Source organism: Argiope bruennichi, chromosome 6, assembly GCF_947563725.1.
Source record: "Argiope bruennichi chromosome 6, qqArgBrue1.1, whole genome shotgun sequence".
Classification (NCBI taxonomy): Eukaryota; Metazoa; Arthropoda; class Arachnida; order Araneae; family Araneidae; genus Argiope; species Argiope bruennichi.
Window position 1 is genome coordinate 12667979 of NC_079156.1, and position 18788 is coordinate 12686766.

Here is an 18788-nt window from a genome sequence, read left to right on the forward strand (position 1 = left end):
ATTAATCAGTTTAACTAGATAGAACACTTTGATACATAATAAAGTTACTATCTTTATATAAGTAAGTGATATTGTGGTTATGTATGTAAATATGTTCCACATCTCCTTATAAACAAAACAGAATTCGACTGAATTTTCGCACTTTTTAAATAAAACATGAGAAAGCATATTGTTAGCTTTTCAAAGAACAAAAATTAATTAAAGATTCAATTAATTAGAACGTAACGAAAAAATTCTTTTTTACACTTTTAACATCTTTACTACTATTCATTTTATTTTTTTTATTTTAATATTCTTTTCACAATGTTGAACCGAAAACAACTCTTCTTAGGCTCCATCATTTGCAAGCAAATTTTGTAGTATTAATATAATAAATATTAATAACTCGTGACGAAAATTAATAATCGGTGAATTTTAAATAATTATCTCAAATGAGAAAATTCGATGACTTCACTGCGAAATGTAATGAAGCAATTGAGTTTTGTTTTCTTTTAATCAATCCAAATCAATTAATCAATCTAAATTGTCTAAAATGATCGGTTTGTGTTAGCTTACCTCCCATTTCAACCTGGCAATTTTTTTCTCCTATTTTTCTCAGTATCTGGCTGGTATTTATGAAAAGATTCAATTCAACATCATGGAAAGGTGTGCAGAAAAATAGGTACTTTTCTATTTTTCAATCGGTGGGGCCAAAAAGGCTCAAACTATTTTTTAATTTGCATATATTACTTTCTCATTTCATCTTTAGAAGTTTTCCAACGTTTCCTTTAAATTGGAAAGTCATTCTTGAAACGATTAATTTCGGTGACGTCACAGTGAAATTTACCTAAATCTAGATCTATTGAATTTAATTTAATGATCTAATAATGAATTTAATTTAATTTAATTCCTGTTTCTTTTCAAATATTTTCAATATTTTCTTCGAATATAAATGTTGATCAAGAAAGAATCATTTTTGGTGTGCATTGTGAGATGTACCCAAAAGTAGGCGTCTGTTCTTACAATTTATGTCCCCTCCCAAAGTCTAAAACATTAATTTACACATTTTCTTTCTCCATTTCATCCTTACAAACGATTTCTCTATTTTATTGTAATATTATAGCAATTTTGATGGCATCATGGACGAGTTAAATGAAATGAGGCTGTTTAAATTTCGTGCAGTCTATGGAAATAATATAATCATGAATCAAGTTTTATGTCAATATTTTATAACAGTCCTGTCCACATCTGAATTATAAGGCAACTTTTTTAAAAATTAGTAAATAAGCTTTATTCGAATCCAACGGACAACGAGACGCAAAGAAAATTACAGCTTACGTGGTTAAGATCCAAATGAGGGTTATCTAAAAATGGTTAAATTCACACAAATATAGGATGGTGCATGAAAAACTTGAGAGATATGAGAATCATAGTCACGTTACAAAATTTTTATGGGCGTAATGGTCCAAATAAAACCGCCCTTTTCCCAAATTTTATTTTACATATCGCTTTACATTTTTTCTAATGGAAAAAATGCAAGTTTAGTAAGTTTAGTTAAATGCAAGTTCATATGACTAGATAATTATTTTCTAAGGCTTGAAAAAGAAATTAAATTAGTATGAAGATAACTTTTTCTCAAGTACTTTCATTTCAAATAGTAGAGTGAAAAAGAGAGCTTTTCTTTTTATCCCTTAACTGGGGAGGTGCGGTCTACGAGACCGCATTTCATTTACACTCAAATTAACTTTTCTAATGAATGTATTAGTATGAAAAACTCCCAATATATTTTGAAGATACTTTTTTTGATATATAAATAAATTTTAGAAATTTTTCAAAATATATTATCATTGAAAAAAGTAAATGCGTTGGAATATATATATTTTCTTCTCAAATTACATGTTGCATTAAAAAATATTCTTGAAAAAACATATCACTTTTTACTTTTTAAATCATATTTATTTTTACCGTATATGAAGGTATATAGAAGACAATATAATGTAAAATTCAACAATTATATGAAAAATAAAAAAAAATTGACAATTGATAAAATTTGCCCTTTTTTTATTGGCTTGTGTGACTTTCATAGCACGGTTTTCTAAGGTATTTTAAACATACAGGTTAAGAACTAGTATAAAAATCCACCTATAAATTCTGTATATATATCACTTGGTATATTAATATATTTTATAAATTTTTCAAAATACATTATCATTTGAAAAATTAATTATGTTTGAACATACATATCGGAATCAGTTAAATGCAAACTTTCATCGAAAAACATTTCTGTACAATTATCCTTATCACTAAAATCTCTTTCTGCTTAATTTAAAAGTGTCTGGAGCACTGCTTCATAATAGGATTAATAAATTGGATGATATTGCGGGGTCCAAGTTTTAGCGCCATCTGCTAAGTCTTATTTATCACTGGGGCACTAACAGGGAGGTGCGATCTTTGAGGCCGTGCTCAAAGGAATAACGAATTATTTTAAAAAGCATCCGCTGAAATCAGTTGAAAAAGTGCGCGTATATTGAAGGTCACAGAATAGGAAGAAACAGCGTCAATCCATTCAATTGAGCTAAAAATAGAATAGGGGAGCCGAAAATCCATCGCTAACGGTCTCACAGACCGCACGACCCCAGTTAAGGGTTAATAAATACCAATGATAGTTAGTTGTATAGAAGTAAAGAAGCAGTCCTTAAAGTAAACTAGTACAACTTTATGCATAATTTTATATACTTGGAATTTTAAAGTCTCTCCTTTCTTAAACTAAAAGAGTACTTTAGAAAACGCCAATATTTAAGTAACAACAAAATTAATAAATAATGAAATGCAATTTATTTTAACTAGAAAGAAAGTTTAGCAAAATTTAAAAGAAGTAATCTAAGTGAATATAAAGACATGTACAACAGCTAGAAGACGAATGATTAACAGTTTCTTTACTGTTTCAAATGGGTGTCAAGAATAAAATAAATACCAGATTCCCGACGAATTCTTCCTTTTCGGGTAAAACTTGCTTTCAAATACTTGTTCTGATAGCGATAGCCATGAATTTGGACATTTGGTGGCAAGAGTTCTCATAGTGATCTGACAGCAGGACTTGGCAACAGTGACATGATTTAGTCAGAAAGTGGAAAAGTTCTGGTTATATACTGACTGATTTTCATGATAGGAATTTGGTTGCATCAGGAATGGGTGGAAAGGTAACATTGTTGACTAAGGGTGTAGGAGTAGTGTTGACGCTTTATAAGCCAGATAACAGCTACGAGACATGAGTAATTTCTTGTGGTCTTGTTAATCAGGCAGCGAACCCAAACGTTGCGTGTTCGGTCCTCGCTATTTCCAATAGCTACACGCCCTTTTAATTACACTCTACCAAAATCTTTCTGCATATCGAGAAAAAGTGTTATTTGGGTTCTCTTTTCTCGAATTTCGAGAAGATGAATACTGCTGATTAAGTAATTAGTGAATGATTGAGAGCTGGAGTTTGAACCGAAATTGGACGAGGACAATTATATTATTACGATAAAAATGTTTATTTAATTATTGTAAAATAAGTTCTCAGTAATTTTATTAAAAATTTAGAAGGAAGGAGGTTGGTCTGTGTTTGGAATTCATAATAAGGGTTACTAACTTTGAGAACTGAAGCAACAACTGCAGTTTTCTTTGCTGTCGATAATTATTTAATTTTGTAAATATTGGTGATAATTTGGTAAAATTTAAATAATGCGATGCGTGAAAGAGTTTTGTTACTTTTATGTATTCAATGCCTGGGACCTTAATTGTATCTCAATAGATCAGTTTTTTCACGAAAGAAAAGTACTCTATGAGCCCAAGATATTGTACGATATCACCACAATGTTGTTCGATATTCTAAAAACCGGCCAATATCGTGAAGATATCGTAACAATGTTGGTGGGAATTCTGAGCAAATAGAGTAGGGAAATATTATGATATATTCGTTGTGGTATATATTCTCTGTGGCATTTTCATTCGCTCAGTATTTTCGGAATAAATTAAGATAAATATTTTTTAAAGTAAAAACAATGGAAACGTAATTTTCTTAAACAAGTTTATTTCTTATTAAAAACTAGATTTTCAGAAACTCATATCTATATTTAATAAGGTGATCATAAATTATAAACTTTATAGATTCCGTTTAGATACAAAATAAGAGCACAAAGGAAGAAAAAGAAGCTTTTTCAGAAAAGTGTTTAAAGGATAGTGGAAAATGTTTTGAATTTATTACGAAGTTTGTGAATTATGTACCTCTAGTCTTTTGATAGGCAGGTCCTTTTCAATACGAATCATTTTAGTAGCGGATCATGGACTGATTGACCCTCGTTAATACCAGTTATCCCAATACGACAACTATGTGCTACTATCCTATTGTGGTCACGTGATTTTCTTGAGGTAGGCGTGGTTTCTATTGTAGTTTCGTGTGAACGCTACTTGAGCCATTCGTTCATTCTCCAGATCCGGATTTTGAATTGCGTTCTGAATTAAAGACTCGCCGTTTTGTTATCGGAAATGACTTGTTTATAACAGCTTTTTTTTAATTGCTTTAAATTATATGGCATACTTTAGTATTTATTCGGCCCTTGCTAAATAAATAAAGTCTATTAAACTATAATAATTACTGGAGCATAAATAATTTTATCATTATGTCAAATGTTGGAACACGAGACCTCTTATTGAGCATCATTGATGATATTGAAATAATATCCAAGTATGTAATAATCATTTACCAATCTTCAATTTGTTACATCGGAATTATTAACAGTCTTTAACTACATTTTAATGAATATTTACAGTTACGCTAAACATCCTCTATTAAATTCTAATGAGTATATTTGAATTATATTTACACCATATATAACTAATGTATTTTGCTATGCTATGAGCTAAAAGATTTCTAGTAGTTCTAAAAGTTTTAGAAATATTCGCAATTTTTTAAGAAAACACAAAATATTTATTAAAACTTTTTTCACTAAAAACCTGGTAAAATAATTAATGAACCAAAAGGTTAGATTCTAGTTTTCATAACATAGCTAGAACCAAGTGAAACAATGATATTTAAAAATCATTTTCTGAAAGGACGTTTACCCCAAATAAAAATAATAAAAAAATGCAGTTTTCCAGAAAATGCATTTGAGGATTTTAAAATAACACAGAAATTATTGTTATTATTATATTGTTTAGAATGTTAAAGCTCGCCACATGTTCAGGCCAAATTTTCTTTTAAAATATTTTAACTGATTTTATTGCCTTTTAATTATAAATATAATTTTTATGTTTTATTGTATTAGCCAATAACTTATCTCTCTATATCTAAATCCTTTCTTTGAGAATTCTCATATAATTTTAAAACATCAATGGATCAATCAGTATTTGAGAATATGTTACACATTCTTGCATCATTAATTAAATAATAACACTGCAATTTATGCTCCTTAATTTTTTTCTGCTGAACTAAAGATTCATTAAGTAAAATGATCTATTAAAGATTGTTAAAATTTTCATTATTGTTCTGTATGACCATATGATCATTCATGAACAAATTTATATTGCAAAATGGTAGGAAAGTTGGTTTTTTTAGCTAAATTGGAAAAAATCTTTTGATTTGTTTTGAAAAATGTTGTTATTACGTTACAATATATACTCAAAATGTATCATCTTGGTATATAGAGTTTAAATGCAACAGCAAAAAAAAAGGCCGGATTTACAGTATATTGCATGTTTTCTAGACTTTCAGCTTATTTTTATGGATAAAAATTGCATATTAATTAATTGTCTGTAAGTTTATTGCAGATTTTAAATTTTCTTTTAGTTATTCTCATTTAATTTTGTAAGAAATATGTGTAGTCATTTCTATTTGTATATGTCTTATTATACTTTCTCAAGATTCTTAGGATTTTGGTTTTCTTGGAAATATCTTTCACTATCATAAGAGCTTTAGAATCAAAATTTATATAATGTATTCCTCATTGCAATTTTCATTCTGTTGGTGATCCTTCAAAAATTCTAAATGCTGCCCAAAATTTTTATGTTTTCTAATAGCTCTTTCTAGTTTGATGACAAAGGTTTACTTATAATATTCATTTCATTTATTTTACGGTATTCCAACATTGCATCTTAATCTAAAATTTTCAAAATATTATTGAGATTAATTGGGACACAGCCATTTAGTTATGTATGGTTTCTCTATTTTAAACTCAAACTTAAACTCGAAAATAAAGCATTTTTGAATACCTAATCATGTGGTCTATATTGGGAACAAATAAAACAAATTTTGAAAATTTTCAGAAAACAAAGACTTTAAGGTAGGTACATACCTTAAGCGTTTTTGGATAAAGAAGTTGTATGATTGCATAAATCTGCTTTAATACATATATATATAAATATAGGGAATTGTTTGAAAGTTTGATCGCTCCTAAAGGCCAGAAACTCACTTCTGGTGAACTCTCACAGCTTGCAGAACTTCTTGTTTTGAAAGATCAAGAATTGAAATCAACTTTGCTAATTGGTAAGTCATTAATGCTTTTACCCTCAATATCAAATTTTGTCATTCATGGAAATAAAAATATTATATGTGCCTTGAAAGAATGTATTTATTACCTTCATGTGAAGTGTACGCTACAAATTGCTACTAAATATAATGATGCAATTGATATGAATATATTGATGAAAAGGTATATAATCAAATTTTAATTTTTTTATTGTTTGTGTGTTTTTTTAGATTTTTTTTTTGATTGGAATTAAATATTTTTATATTTAGCACAATAAAGTGTATATTTTAGCTTGGCATGAGAATTTTTTTTTTTTTTTTTCATTTAACATATTTTAAAACTTTTATCTGCAATACATAGTTGCATATATTCTTATTGTTACATTTTATAGTAACATGTTATGCATCATAATGGATAATATAAAGTTTTTGTATAATTAAGTGCAATTATTTTAATATAATTATATTGCAAATAACTAAACATAGTTATTCTTGTTAGTATATATAAAAGACAATAATAATTGGTTTCTTATTATTTGTACTGAAATTGATAAAACGATTATTTTAATATACTGTTCATTGACAAAGCAAGTTTAATTTTTGTAATGTGCGCTTAAAGATTTTTTTTTTTTTTTTTTTTTAAAGCTGCAGAACAAGCCGAGATTCAGAAAAAAATTGATGCACTTCAAGCAGAAGTAGAGAAAGTGGACAATGATATTCATCACCTTCAAAAGTATCTAAAAGAAGCTGAACACTTACTGGTTAGTTTAGTAATGCATATTTTAGAAAATCTTTATTACTTTACTAAAAAATATAAATTGCTATTAAAATACTTTTTTAAGTGCTCATATTATTTTCATTTGTTTAAACTGGCTTAAGAAAGGTCTTAATAATAATAATGATCTTATGTTAGATAAATATAAATAAAAAGGAAAATGCGTTTTCAGTGTTTTAATTATTGTTTCTTTAGAATGGTACATTTTAAATATGATAGCATTCGTAATATAGAATGGCCAACTGACTGCGAAACATTGAAAACTGGGAGTGGTAAGGGAATTCCAAGAGATTGGTAAAAGTCAAGGAAATTTATTCTAAAGCTGGAAAACAAATTTTTAGAAACAATTTTGATAATTATTATTGTATTCTGCAATTATTAGCTCATTTTTTCTCCATTCCTACTATTAGTTCACACTCTCCCTATATATATTTATATATCTTGTTTAAATTTTCAATCATTAATAAAATACTTTTTATTCATCCACTCAAGTTCGAATATATTTTTTTTAACTTTTAGTGGATGACACTTGATGTTAATATATTTTTTCAAATATTACTTCATTAATTATTAAATTTAATTACTTTTTAATACTTAAATAGAGTTTTAGCAGTTTGTAATGAAAATTGAAATCAACAAGCAGTAGCTCAATCGGTAAAATGCAAGAATTTCAGTATTTTTCTCATGAAGGTGAGGAATGTGAGTTCAATTCTTGCAAAAGTAGGAATTGACTTAAAAATTTTTTTATATATATATTACTTGTTCATAACAGAATGGAACATCGTTAACAACCAATGACAATCATTCATTTACTGAAATTAGAAATGGAGGTCATCGGCATTTCTGGACACACGCCTGTACAAATAAATTTTCAAGGACCGGAATTTTTTTGTGTAGGATTGTCTGAGTCATAAGTGCATGCAATTCTGAAGTTCACATGATTTATGATAGATTCTGCTTCTGCTGGCTGATTTCGAAACCACTTTGTTCTTGTTATATTCTATCCCATGCTTTTTATCATATTTTAAAAAATGAATTCTTTTATTGCAATTTCTAACATAATTTATATAGCTATGATAATTTTATGATACTATTATTTGTTATTTCATTGTTTTTAGATTCAATCATAATTGAGGCTCAGATTAACAGTCATGCTCTTAGACAAAATAATTTATAAACAATAAAGTTGATTATATTAACATTCAGGTTTGCAGTGGAGGAGAAAGGAAAAAAAAATAATCCCCATAATTAATGTATTGCTTGGATGATAATTCCCTTGAAATTTTTTTTTCAGAATGTCAAATTGTGAAACAATTAATAATGGCATATGTATTGAAAATAGTTTTGATTGTGTGTTCTATGAAAAATACAACATAACTAAGGCCCAACTCACAATAATTTTCACTTTTAATGGTCTTATAATTTTTTTTTTTTTTTTTTTTTGTACAAAGAAGTATTGTAACTGACAAAAATTTTATTTCGAGATTTTGATGAATCATCATTCCTGAGTTTGAAAAACTCTATCATGACCTCCTTGAGTCTAAGAAACACATTTTTAGAATTATATCGGTCTGTTATGTTACATGTTACCTCATTATGAACATTGTTACCTCAACATACTTTAAACTAGATGGATGAAATTTTGCATGTGATCTTTCCACCAAATTTCCAGTTAGTTTCTTCCTCATATGTCAAGTTCATCATATTACCAGTTGCAAAAGTAAGAATTTCTTGCTGATAATATCCCAAGTTATTTTAAACTGCGTGAAAAATATTACCCAGCATTATAATCTAGGAGTAATTTATTGTATATAAATATGTTAAGTACTAAAATTATTATTATTATTTATTTATTTATTTTTCGTTTCTTGGTGAACTTTTTATTGATTCAGACATTATTGGGCATATTGCTTATATTTTCTTTAAGCATTTTTTTGTTTGTGTGTGCTTTGTTTTTCTGAATATTGGGAACACACAGATGTTACTCTTAGAGCAATGTATAGAATATTTAATAGCATTGAATAAACTTGCTTAATAAGCTATTATATGCTAGTAAAGTGACTCATGTGAATTGTAATAAATGGTTTATTTATTTACTTTTAAATCATGGGAAGTTTTATTTTAATGATTATTTTGAATATTATTTTATGAGAAGTTTCATTATTTTCTATGGATTATCCTTTACAATATAGGCTACTGCTGTGTATCAAGCCCGACAAAAATTGCAGTGCATTGCTAAGAGTAATGAGAGAAGTGTTTCTGTTGATGAATTAATAAAGTATGCTCACAGAATTAGTTGTTCATATGCAGTTGCTGCTCCTCATAACTGGCAACCTGGTAACTATTGTTCCATTCTTTTTTTTTTTTTTTTTTTTTTTCTTTTGAAGACTAATATAGGAAAAAATTTTATGTAAAATTCAAAATGTGTTATTTATCCTTGCTTTCATACATACTAATAGCTTATTTTACTTATTACTTTAATTGCACTAATAAAACAAACAGCTAAAAAAATAGAAAAAAAAATGATTTAATACACAGGCCATTCTGATCTATTATGGGTAGAATGAATTTACCATAATCCTTTCCTTTTATATAATCCTTCCCTTACCTAAGTTAATATTTAAAAATAATCACTTAGGAAAGTTGAAAGTAATAATATGGTTGACCTAGATATAGTCCCCAAAATGAAAAGTACAAAATCCAGATATCTGTTGTTCACCATTATTGAGAAGTTCATGTGACATGTAAATATATGTCTTAGAATTTTATATACAGTTGCAATTGCAGGTTATTATTTTGTTCGAGAGTCATAAATATATTCACATATGTTCCTTGCATTTTAGGAGATCCTAGACGACCATATCCGACTGATATCGAAATGCGTCTTGGATATCTGGGACGTCTCAGTGACTTGCCCATTAGTGGAAACATGCTTCAACAACAACAAGGGAACATGGAAATGGGTGTGGCTAGAGGAGCTCATGGAGGTATGCACTGCATTTATTCAATCCTTCTGTTTTTTATGGAAGTGCAGATATATTTATTTTTTAATTGTATGAGTATTTTACTTCCTGTACTGTTATGCTAGAAATTTTTCTGTTATATTCTAAGAATCTATTTATATCTAAGGGTCTCAGTTACAGATTGCTTTTTAGATTTGATTTTCCTTATGTACGGGGCACTTTGAAGAATAGAACCATAAATCCTTTTAATCAAAATCTTTCATTTTGTATCTTATTTATATGGCCAATTCTGTACTGTTCTCCAAAAGTTAAGGTACAGCATGTTTTTCAAAGCTTGCCTTTAAAAAAATGGCAATAACATTAAAATTCACAACTTGTATGCATGATAGTAAAGAACTTTAAGAAAACTTGTGCAAAAATCTAGCCTTTACAGTTTTGTGTATAAGTATTGATCTTCAGTTTGTGTATTAATTGTTGATCTTCAGTTGTCATTGGAACTTTCATTGACAATATCCAGGACAGTGTAGCAATGTCTAAACGAAATCATTTGCTTGATTCCTTAAGGGGGTGATCACTTTCATGGATAGAAATGGGGTTATCACAAGTTGATGCTATTAGACATCTCAATGTGTCACATAGTGTGTCAACCGATTATGGGATCAGTTTTGATCTGTGGATTTTCTACCTAGAAGACATATTTCAGGCGATCATGAGTTACAGCACCTGTTATTTAGACTGTTATTTAGCTCTTTAAAAGAAATGCTTCTGTGCCTCAATCATAGCAGATCATTTTGTGGTAACAGAGACAAAAATATCTGCTATTACAGTGCAAAGAGATGCCTTTACAATACAAAATGACCATCTGTGTATCTCCTCTTGAAGCTAGGATACAGAGCTGCTCATTTACATTGGGCAAGAGAACACGTCTCCTTGACCAGTCAGCAATGGGCTTCTGTACTCTTCACAGAAGAATACAGGTTAAGAGTGATTCAGATCATCAAATAATCAGGAAGGAACAAATTACTAGATACAACAAATCCAAAATTTTGAAAGCTTCAGTTACAGAGATGGTGGTAGAATGGTTTGGGCAGGGATCTCTCTCGATGGTCACACTGAAAGAGATATTTTCTTCTTATGGATGACAATGTGTGACTGCACCAAGATTGGCTTATTGAGGATTGTCTTGAAGCTAACAATACAGAGCAAATAGAATGGTCAACACGATCCCCAAACCGGAATCTGATGGAACGTCTTTGGACTACCTTCATAAGCATGTTATATTTTTAAAAACCTCCTCCAATGTTGTTAGATCAGCTAGAACAAAGATTGCTCTGTGTCTGATCTTTACTTCCCATTTTAGTGTCCAGCAACTTAATTCTTAACATACAAAGTTGATGTTAAAAATGCATTGCAGCTAAAGATGGGTACATTCCTTATTAAAACCCATTTTTGTAATTTTCCACATTTTTCCCTCATAAAACTGTGATGTGTTGTTTTCTCCAAGAATAAAATTCTCTGCCAATAATGCATTTTGTTGTAAATCATATTTGTGTTGAACTTAAGAAAATGTCTACATTGCATTCATTAAAGGACTATTTGATGCACATTTCCACCAAATTTTGTCTCTTTGCTCTTTATTCATTCTCGAATTGGACACAAAAGATATGTTATACCTTAACTTTTGGGGGCCAGTGTAATAGCTACTCACTTATTCTATTAAATTCATTCTTAAACAAATAATTAGTCCATTGGTGGTGTGCTAACTTTTCAGGTTTTAAAATTTCTATAGTTATTTACCAAAAAAATCATTTATCTCACTCTAATCAAAAATGAAAGATAAAAATAGTGAACCTTTAGAGATTTTTCTAATTAAGTTGGTGAAGTATCAGAAATAACTGATATAAAATAATGGATAAATGGAGGATTTATTTTTAATTTTAACTAATTTATTAATTTGATTGAGGTGATGTCTATTTTTAACTAATTTTTAATGAATTGAATATTTGATTAATTTTTGCACTTTAAAAAGTTGTATCCTTTCTCATCCTAAAATTAATGCAAAATTTGATAGAAATTGGCACAATCATTAATGAGAAGTAGAACATGTTTAAATATATACAAGCATATTTTAGAATTAAAAAGAAAAATTAAGAACAGAATTTGTGGTAAAAATCTTCATTGGCTTTTTCTAACACTTAATTATCTGGAAAAGACTGTTCGTTCGATCTAAAGAAAATGGAATATCCAGAGCTGTGATTGATATTAAAATCAGGCTATAAATATTATTACTTAAATGAATTTATCAAAGATTAAATTATTTTCTTTTATTTCCCCTGATCTCCAGGATGAGTTAATCAAATATTTAAAAATGTAAAGAAGTATGATGAATTAATTATTCATTAGTGAATTATTAAAGTAACAAATGTCAAATAATCAGCTTTTCTCCTGCTGCCTGCATATTTTATGAAATGGCTCTCATGTATTCTTTTTCCCACGAACTTTTTTGTATTTTTGATGTATTAATATTTTATATTAGAACAAAACCCATCTTCACAAGCTGGAACCTTTACCTGGTCAGCATCCACTGATTTAAAGAACAGTATAAGTTCTACCAGTAACCATGGTGTTGGTATGGACGCTAAATCTCATAATAAGGAAAATGAAGATGTTGAGGTGATGTCTACAGATTCTTCTAGTAGCTCCTCTAGTGACAGTCAATGAATGTGGGTCATTTTCAAGTATCTCATCTAATTTGTAAATACTACCATTCATTAAAATATTTATTTCAAGTGTAATGTGTTTCTTTATATGTGCACTAAAACTTTAAATCCTTAATTATTTTGAGCATTTATACTATTTACAAAATGCATTCCTCTGTTTATGATTTAATAAACTAAACCTGAACAAGAATTTACCTGGAACATCAACATCTTAACATGTCAGAGAGGATTGTCACTATAAGATCTGTGATCCTTACTGAGAGTATATATGAATAGATCATTTTTCTTCCTTTGTTCATTATTTTTATAATTGCATGGTGTACTTTTTTTAAGTTAATTTTGAATGAATTTTATTGTGGTGTATATTTTCTATCATTGTTCAGGGTATAACACTCAACAGGTAGTTATTATTCAACTGTATCTATTTATTTCATAATTTTTCTATAACAATAAGCATTTTTTTTTTTTTTTAATTTTACACTCTAATACTGGGAAAAGAATCACTTAAGATTTTTTTTATTTTTTATTGAGGGTTATATTAGATAGGAATTTTAGACAAGAAAAATAAAATGCCCTCCCTTCTCCCTCCACATTTTGGTTTGTATTGATTTTATCTTGATTAATTTAGCAGTTTCCAAAAAAGAAAGAAAATTATATTTTCAGGCAAAATTTTATCAACATATTTTTAAACAGAAATTAACCCTGGACTTAAGATTTGAGAAAAATTATATCCTTTATGATTTTTATCTGCTTTTAAAAGAGATGTAGCCCATTATACATCTGAATGCGTTAATTATTTAAATTTACTATATTATAGAGTAAATGTTTTTATATGATTTCTTAATAAAAATGGCAGGTTTAAGTAGGATTATAATGAATTGAATTTTCAGAAATTTCTTTTTCTCCCTTATTCTTCAAAATAGTATTCAAAAATATTTGTCACTTTCATTAAAAATGGTTACTTTAAGATTTTTGATGAAAATCTCCAATATTCATCCCCTCCTCCCCTTTGTTTTCTACAAAGGACTTAAAAGTGAGACTTATACTGCATATTTCTGTGTTTCGATGAAGAAACTATCATTAATTTGTTTTTTCTTTGATCCTTTTAAATGTTTTTTGTGAATATTTCAACTATTGAATATAGAAGTGTCTTGGGATAGTTATAGCCCTTTCATATAGAAAGGTTATCAAAATTGTGCTATTTTAAAGTTTTGAAACTTTAAAATTATCTTTGAGAATGAAAGTCATAATTACAATTTAGAGAATTGTTTATTTAAAAACCCTTTTTGTGTATTAAACATTATATGATCATTAAACAATTACTTCAATATCTTTGCCAAGGAGATTGTATTTAAATATGGTTCTTGGGAAGATCAAAAAAAAAAAAATATATATGGATAATTAGTCAATCTATGAGTATTTTTAAGCAAATACTCAAAGTTTGCTTGTAAATTACTATAACCAATCATCATTTCAACTCTTTCGGGAATTATTTCTATTTTCTATGTAGAATTTTTAAGCGTCAGCTTTCTAGGCTTGGAACCACAAGAGAGAATGAATGATGGTTCCTTTACCTAAAACTATTTGTATAATTTCCAGAGATTAAGTTTTACCTAAAAAAAAAAAAAAAACTTAAATATTAATTTTAGAGAATTTAAGTGGCATTTCTTTCAACAAAAATAATTTTAATGTTATGCATATAAAATAATTCTTAGCTTAAGATGGCTTATTATTTTTAAACACTAATTATTTTGTAATGAAATTTGATATTGGGAATTATTTACATGCATAATTTTACTAATTTAAAAATATTTTCAAGATGTTTCTTAAGTGGCTTATAGCTCATATGAATCAAATTTTAAGAAATAAACAATTCAAAGATAAAATTCTTTTTTATTTTTTAACTTGTAGTTCATTCTTGCATCATTTGATATATTGGCTCATTGTGTTGAAACAGTTTTAGAATGGATTGAACTCCCACCCACCCCCTTTGGTTGCAAGCAAATGTGTACATGCAAAACATGATCTCTTGACCACCATTGTTTCTTTTTTGTTAAAAATTTTTAGGAATTTCTACAAACCTGCAGATTTTTCCTATACCTTAATGGATGGTTCAGAATACAGAAAGGGATATAACAGATACAAGAATAGAAAAAAAAATCATCGAAAGGAAGATTTAAGGTCAGGTATGTGTGCTAGTGTTCCTAGTCTATTTTGCATTATGAGGTGAGGCAATAAGGTGGTATTGTGAGAGAATGAATATGAATTATGAGTACAAAAGTTTAAAATAAATGTTTCTGAAACGTTTGCAGCTAAAGTTCCATGAGTTGCGAATCTATGATTAAAAGGAAATGACAAAATCATCTTGTATCTGTTTTTTCAAGCACCAATAACATAAGTAATTGTTTTAAAAAAACTAACCATAATGATTCCATGTATATGTTCATTTTCCAAAAATGAGTGTATGTGTTGAAAGGGGGGGGGAGAAGAATTAGATCTTATCTTTCAAATGTAATGCTTTAAGTTTTGTTCATACAATGTAAAAACACGTGATTTAAAAAGCTTTTATTTCACAATAATTGACAATTTGATCGGTAGTTTAATTTTTAAAATTATAAATCAAAGAAAATTGCAAGCAAATCAAAGCACTATTTGAATCAAATTTTGAAATGCCGAGATTTTTAAACCTTCAACTTGACATTTTTTAATATGCATGTTAAACAACAATGTTCAAAAAGCAGCAAGTAAATGTAATGCATTATCCTTACCATTGAAATATATAACTTCTGATAACTGCACACATCAGCAAATAAATGAGTGTAATTAATAACAGTAGGGGACATATTGCAAAATAAATTTTTAAGAGCAGCAATACATGCACATACATACATCATACATATATATATATATATATTAAACTTCTCAGTATTCAAACTTTCAAATAGATTTTCTACAATTTCCCTTGATATACGAGTATAATGACTCATTCTGCATATTGAAGCAGTCACACTTTAACAATGCCCAATAATTTATCTGTGCTGTATAACAAATGCAATAGGATTTGTATGATACAAAAGGACTCTTTGATCACCATAACTGCAACCAGGCAGTGGTAAGACACCCAAGAAAATTCATCTCAGCACTGAAACACTTTCAAACAAAATAATATAACAGAAATAAGTAAAAATTTCATAGCCATCCATTAACAAGTTTTGATTTAAATATTTAATACACATACAGTAAAATATTTCTATATAATAAATGTAGACATGTTTTCGTAAGTTTGAAAGGAAAAAAAGCATGCATAAAATATGCCGAAGGAAAAAAAGTGCAGATGCACTGTTAACAATAATTCATACAAAATACAGCACCATGCTATTTTTGCCACAGACAAATCAGATGATTACACACTAATTATGTATAGCAAATAAAAAAATATTTGCATAAATAAAAATATGAAGAAATTTTGATGTTTTTTTATAAGATTTGAGGTATAGACAAATCTATATTTCAAAACACAAGTGATTAGATAAATGTATAAAATACAGCATATAACTCTTTTATAAAATAAATAATTCTAATATACAGAAAATTTGAAAATAAAATTATATATTTTTACAAGAATATTATAAGAACAATAATAAAATATCAATTGAAAACAAGTGTATATAATTTATTTTCTTACTAGTTGACAGATTATTCATTTTTGTATCATTTCTTCTGCCATTGAAAAGAAAAATACATAGACAAATAAAAAATATTTTGTTCTTTCATTACCTAAACTGTTTACTCCCAAAATATTTTTAATTTCATTAATAATCATTTTGAAAAAAATGTTACTTGGTGTCAGTTGCAAGTGACAATACATTTGATATGTATCATTCCTTACAGCAAAAGCAAATTCTTACAATAGTTATTATCACTTAAACTAATCTATTATACATTTAAAATATATTTCTGCAGTTGCAAGCTCAAGAAAACAGAGGGATAAAACAGAAAAATATCAGATGATAGTATTGATTATATTCAGAAATAATCAGGTAGCACCATAAACATTGAAATGCTCAACAGTTGTATCTATATATAATCAAAAAATAAAATATTGTGCCTTATTAATTCTTGAAAAATCAAATAACCATTCAAAAACCAAATAAGAAAAGTTATAAAAATGCCAAAAAAAAGTAAATATTTAGAAAAACTTTTAAAATTAATTTTCACTAGAATCGTATAGAAGTAGGCTAAATAAATCAATTTTAATTTTTAAAAAATAACTATTATGACTTTTGATATCCTTTATTAAAGCAGTTATAAGTCAGTAACAAAAATACAGATACAGAATTTATAAGCACTATTTAAATGATGGAGTTTAATACCACTTCAAACTTAATCAATATTAATTCTTACAAACAAGAAATCATATCACAAAGGTAATTCATTTTCCACATCCCGCAAATTTTAAGTTTTAAAAAAAAATGCTTATGCTGGAATTTTTGATGAGCAAACTCAAAATTTTAGAAATCTTTTTCCCTCCCTCCAATTTTCTGGAGGAATAACATCAATTGTCCAAATTAAAGAAAACTGCTAATTTTATTAAATTAAAATTTGAACTGTTACGTTAAAATACATATGGGAGTAGATTTACTTTCAATATTGGACGGAAAATGGTTTCTTCATTAACTATAATATTACATTTAAGATGGTAATACTATATTAATTCAAAATTTGCCAAGTTAAAGCCAAAAAAGGCACAGCTAATATTTTTTCTGTTAAAATATTGAATACATATATGTCTAAACTAATATTAGTTAATTACATCAATAATGGATTGCTTTAAAAACAAGTACCACAATAGGTCTTCTTAAGTCATATTATGGAAAACCATTTTCATCTGTAAATTCATTATGTGTATGAAATTAAACATAAAAAGCGGAATGTGTAGTATTTTGCTAACTTTTTCACATAAAGATTTCATATAAAAATACAAAATGCACTGGAATTATATCAAAATGCTTCTGACATGAAAAAAGACAAGCACAAAAACCCTGAAAAATTCTGAAATACAGAACACTTGAATTATTGTGATTATTCAAAACTTATTTAGTATATTGTCACTTGATTAACCATGGACTGAGCAATATGCCACATTTTTTAATGCTTAATTTGATCAACCAATTACATGTTTTATAATTCAGTAAGTATTAAAGTTCAACATTAAGATTTAGTTATAAAGTTCCCCACTTATTCCTTTTATTTATTTATACAAATTCCCATAACTGTGGCTTAGAAAGAAAAAAACTGCATACCGCAAGATTAAAATATTGGTTTAAAAATAACTTCTCATGATAATTATTTATATTAAAAACTTAACCTATAAGAAATTGAAAATAAAATTTTCAATTTGATGTAATTTTGCATACAATAAATAAAAATTCATATATTACATTACTTAATTCTATAAAATTTTCACCTTTTTTACAAACATGGGTTTCATCAATTGTCAAAGACTGCAATCATAAATATCAACAAAAAAAATAACTTTTATATAACAACATTGATTTATTTAATTGATGATAAACCTCCAAACCAGAGAATGATTACAAATTTTATACATATAGATTACACATTCATCCACTGAGCTAGTGGAATATTCAACATGAAGGCTAGAATACTTGCCTATAAACACAGCCATACCACATGAAACAGTCATAAGATTGTATTAATTGCCATCAGCAGTAGAAATATATGTAGCATAAATAACAGACTTAGATATAATATAAAATAACTAAATACAAAATAACCATAACTACATAGCTTACTATTCAGACAATAAGCTAGTAAAGCACATT

At 27.7% G+C, this 18788-nt stretch overlaps 2 protein-coding genes across 4 annotated transcripts in view; one reads left to right on the forward strand and one right to left on the reverse strand.

Annotated features, from left to right (window-relative positions):
* The first annotated feature begins 4461 nt into the window (after positions 1-4461).
* On the forward strand, positions 4462-13017 carry LOC129972933 (mediator of RNA polymerase II transcription subunit 4-like). Its single transcript, XM_056087256.1, has 6 exons — positions 4462-4705; positions 6384-6502; positions 7130-7245; positions 9452-9596; positions 10103-10246; positions 12759-13017. Exons 1-6 carry the CDS (start codon positions 4641-4643, stop codon positions 12941-12943), a joined length of 774 nt encoding a protein of 257 aa, XP_055943231.1. The 5' UTR covers positions 4462-4640; the 3' UTR covers positions 12944-13017.
* A 1798-nt stretch (positions 13018-14815) lies between these two features.
* LOC129971209 (fibronectin type-III domain-containing protein 3A-like) overlaps positions 14816-18788 on the reverse strand; it is a 106860-nt gene continuing 102887 nt past the window's right edge. For all 3 annotated transcript variants that reach the window (XM_056084786.1, XM_056084787.1, XM_056084785.1), the window contains one exon: positions 14816-18788. This exon is cut by the window's right edge and continues 1201 nt beyond it. The gene's annotated coding sequence lies outside the window, so the exon portion shown is untranslated.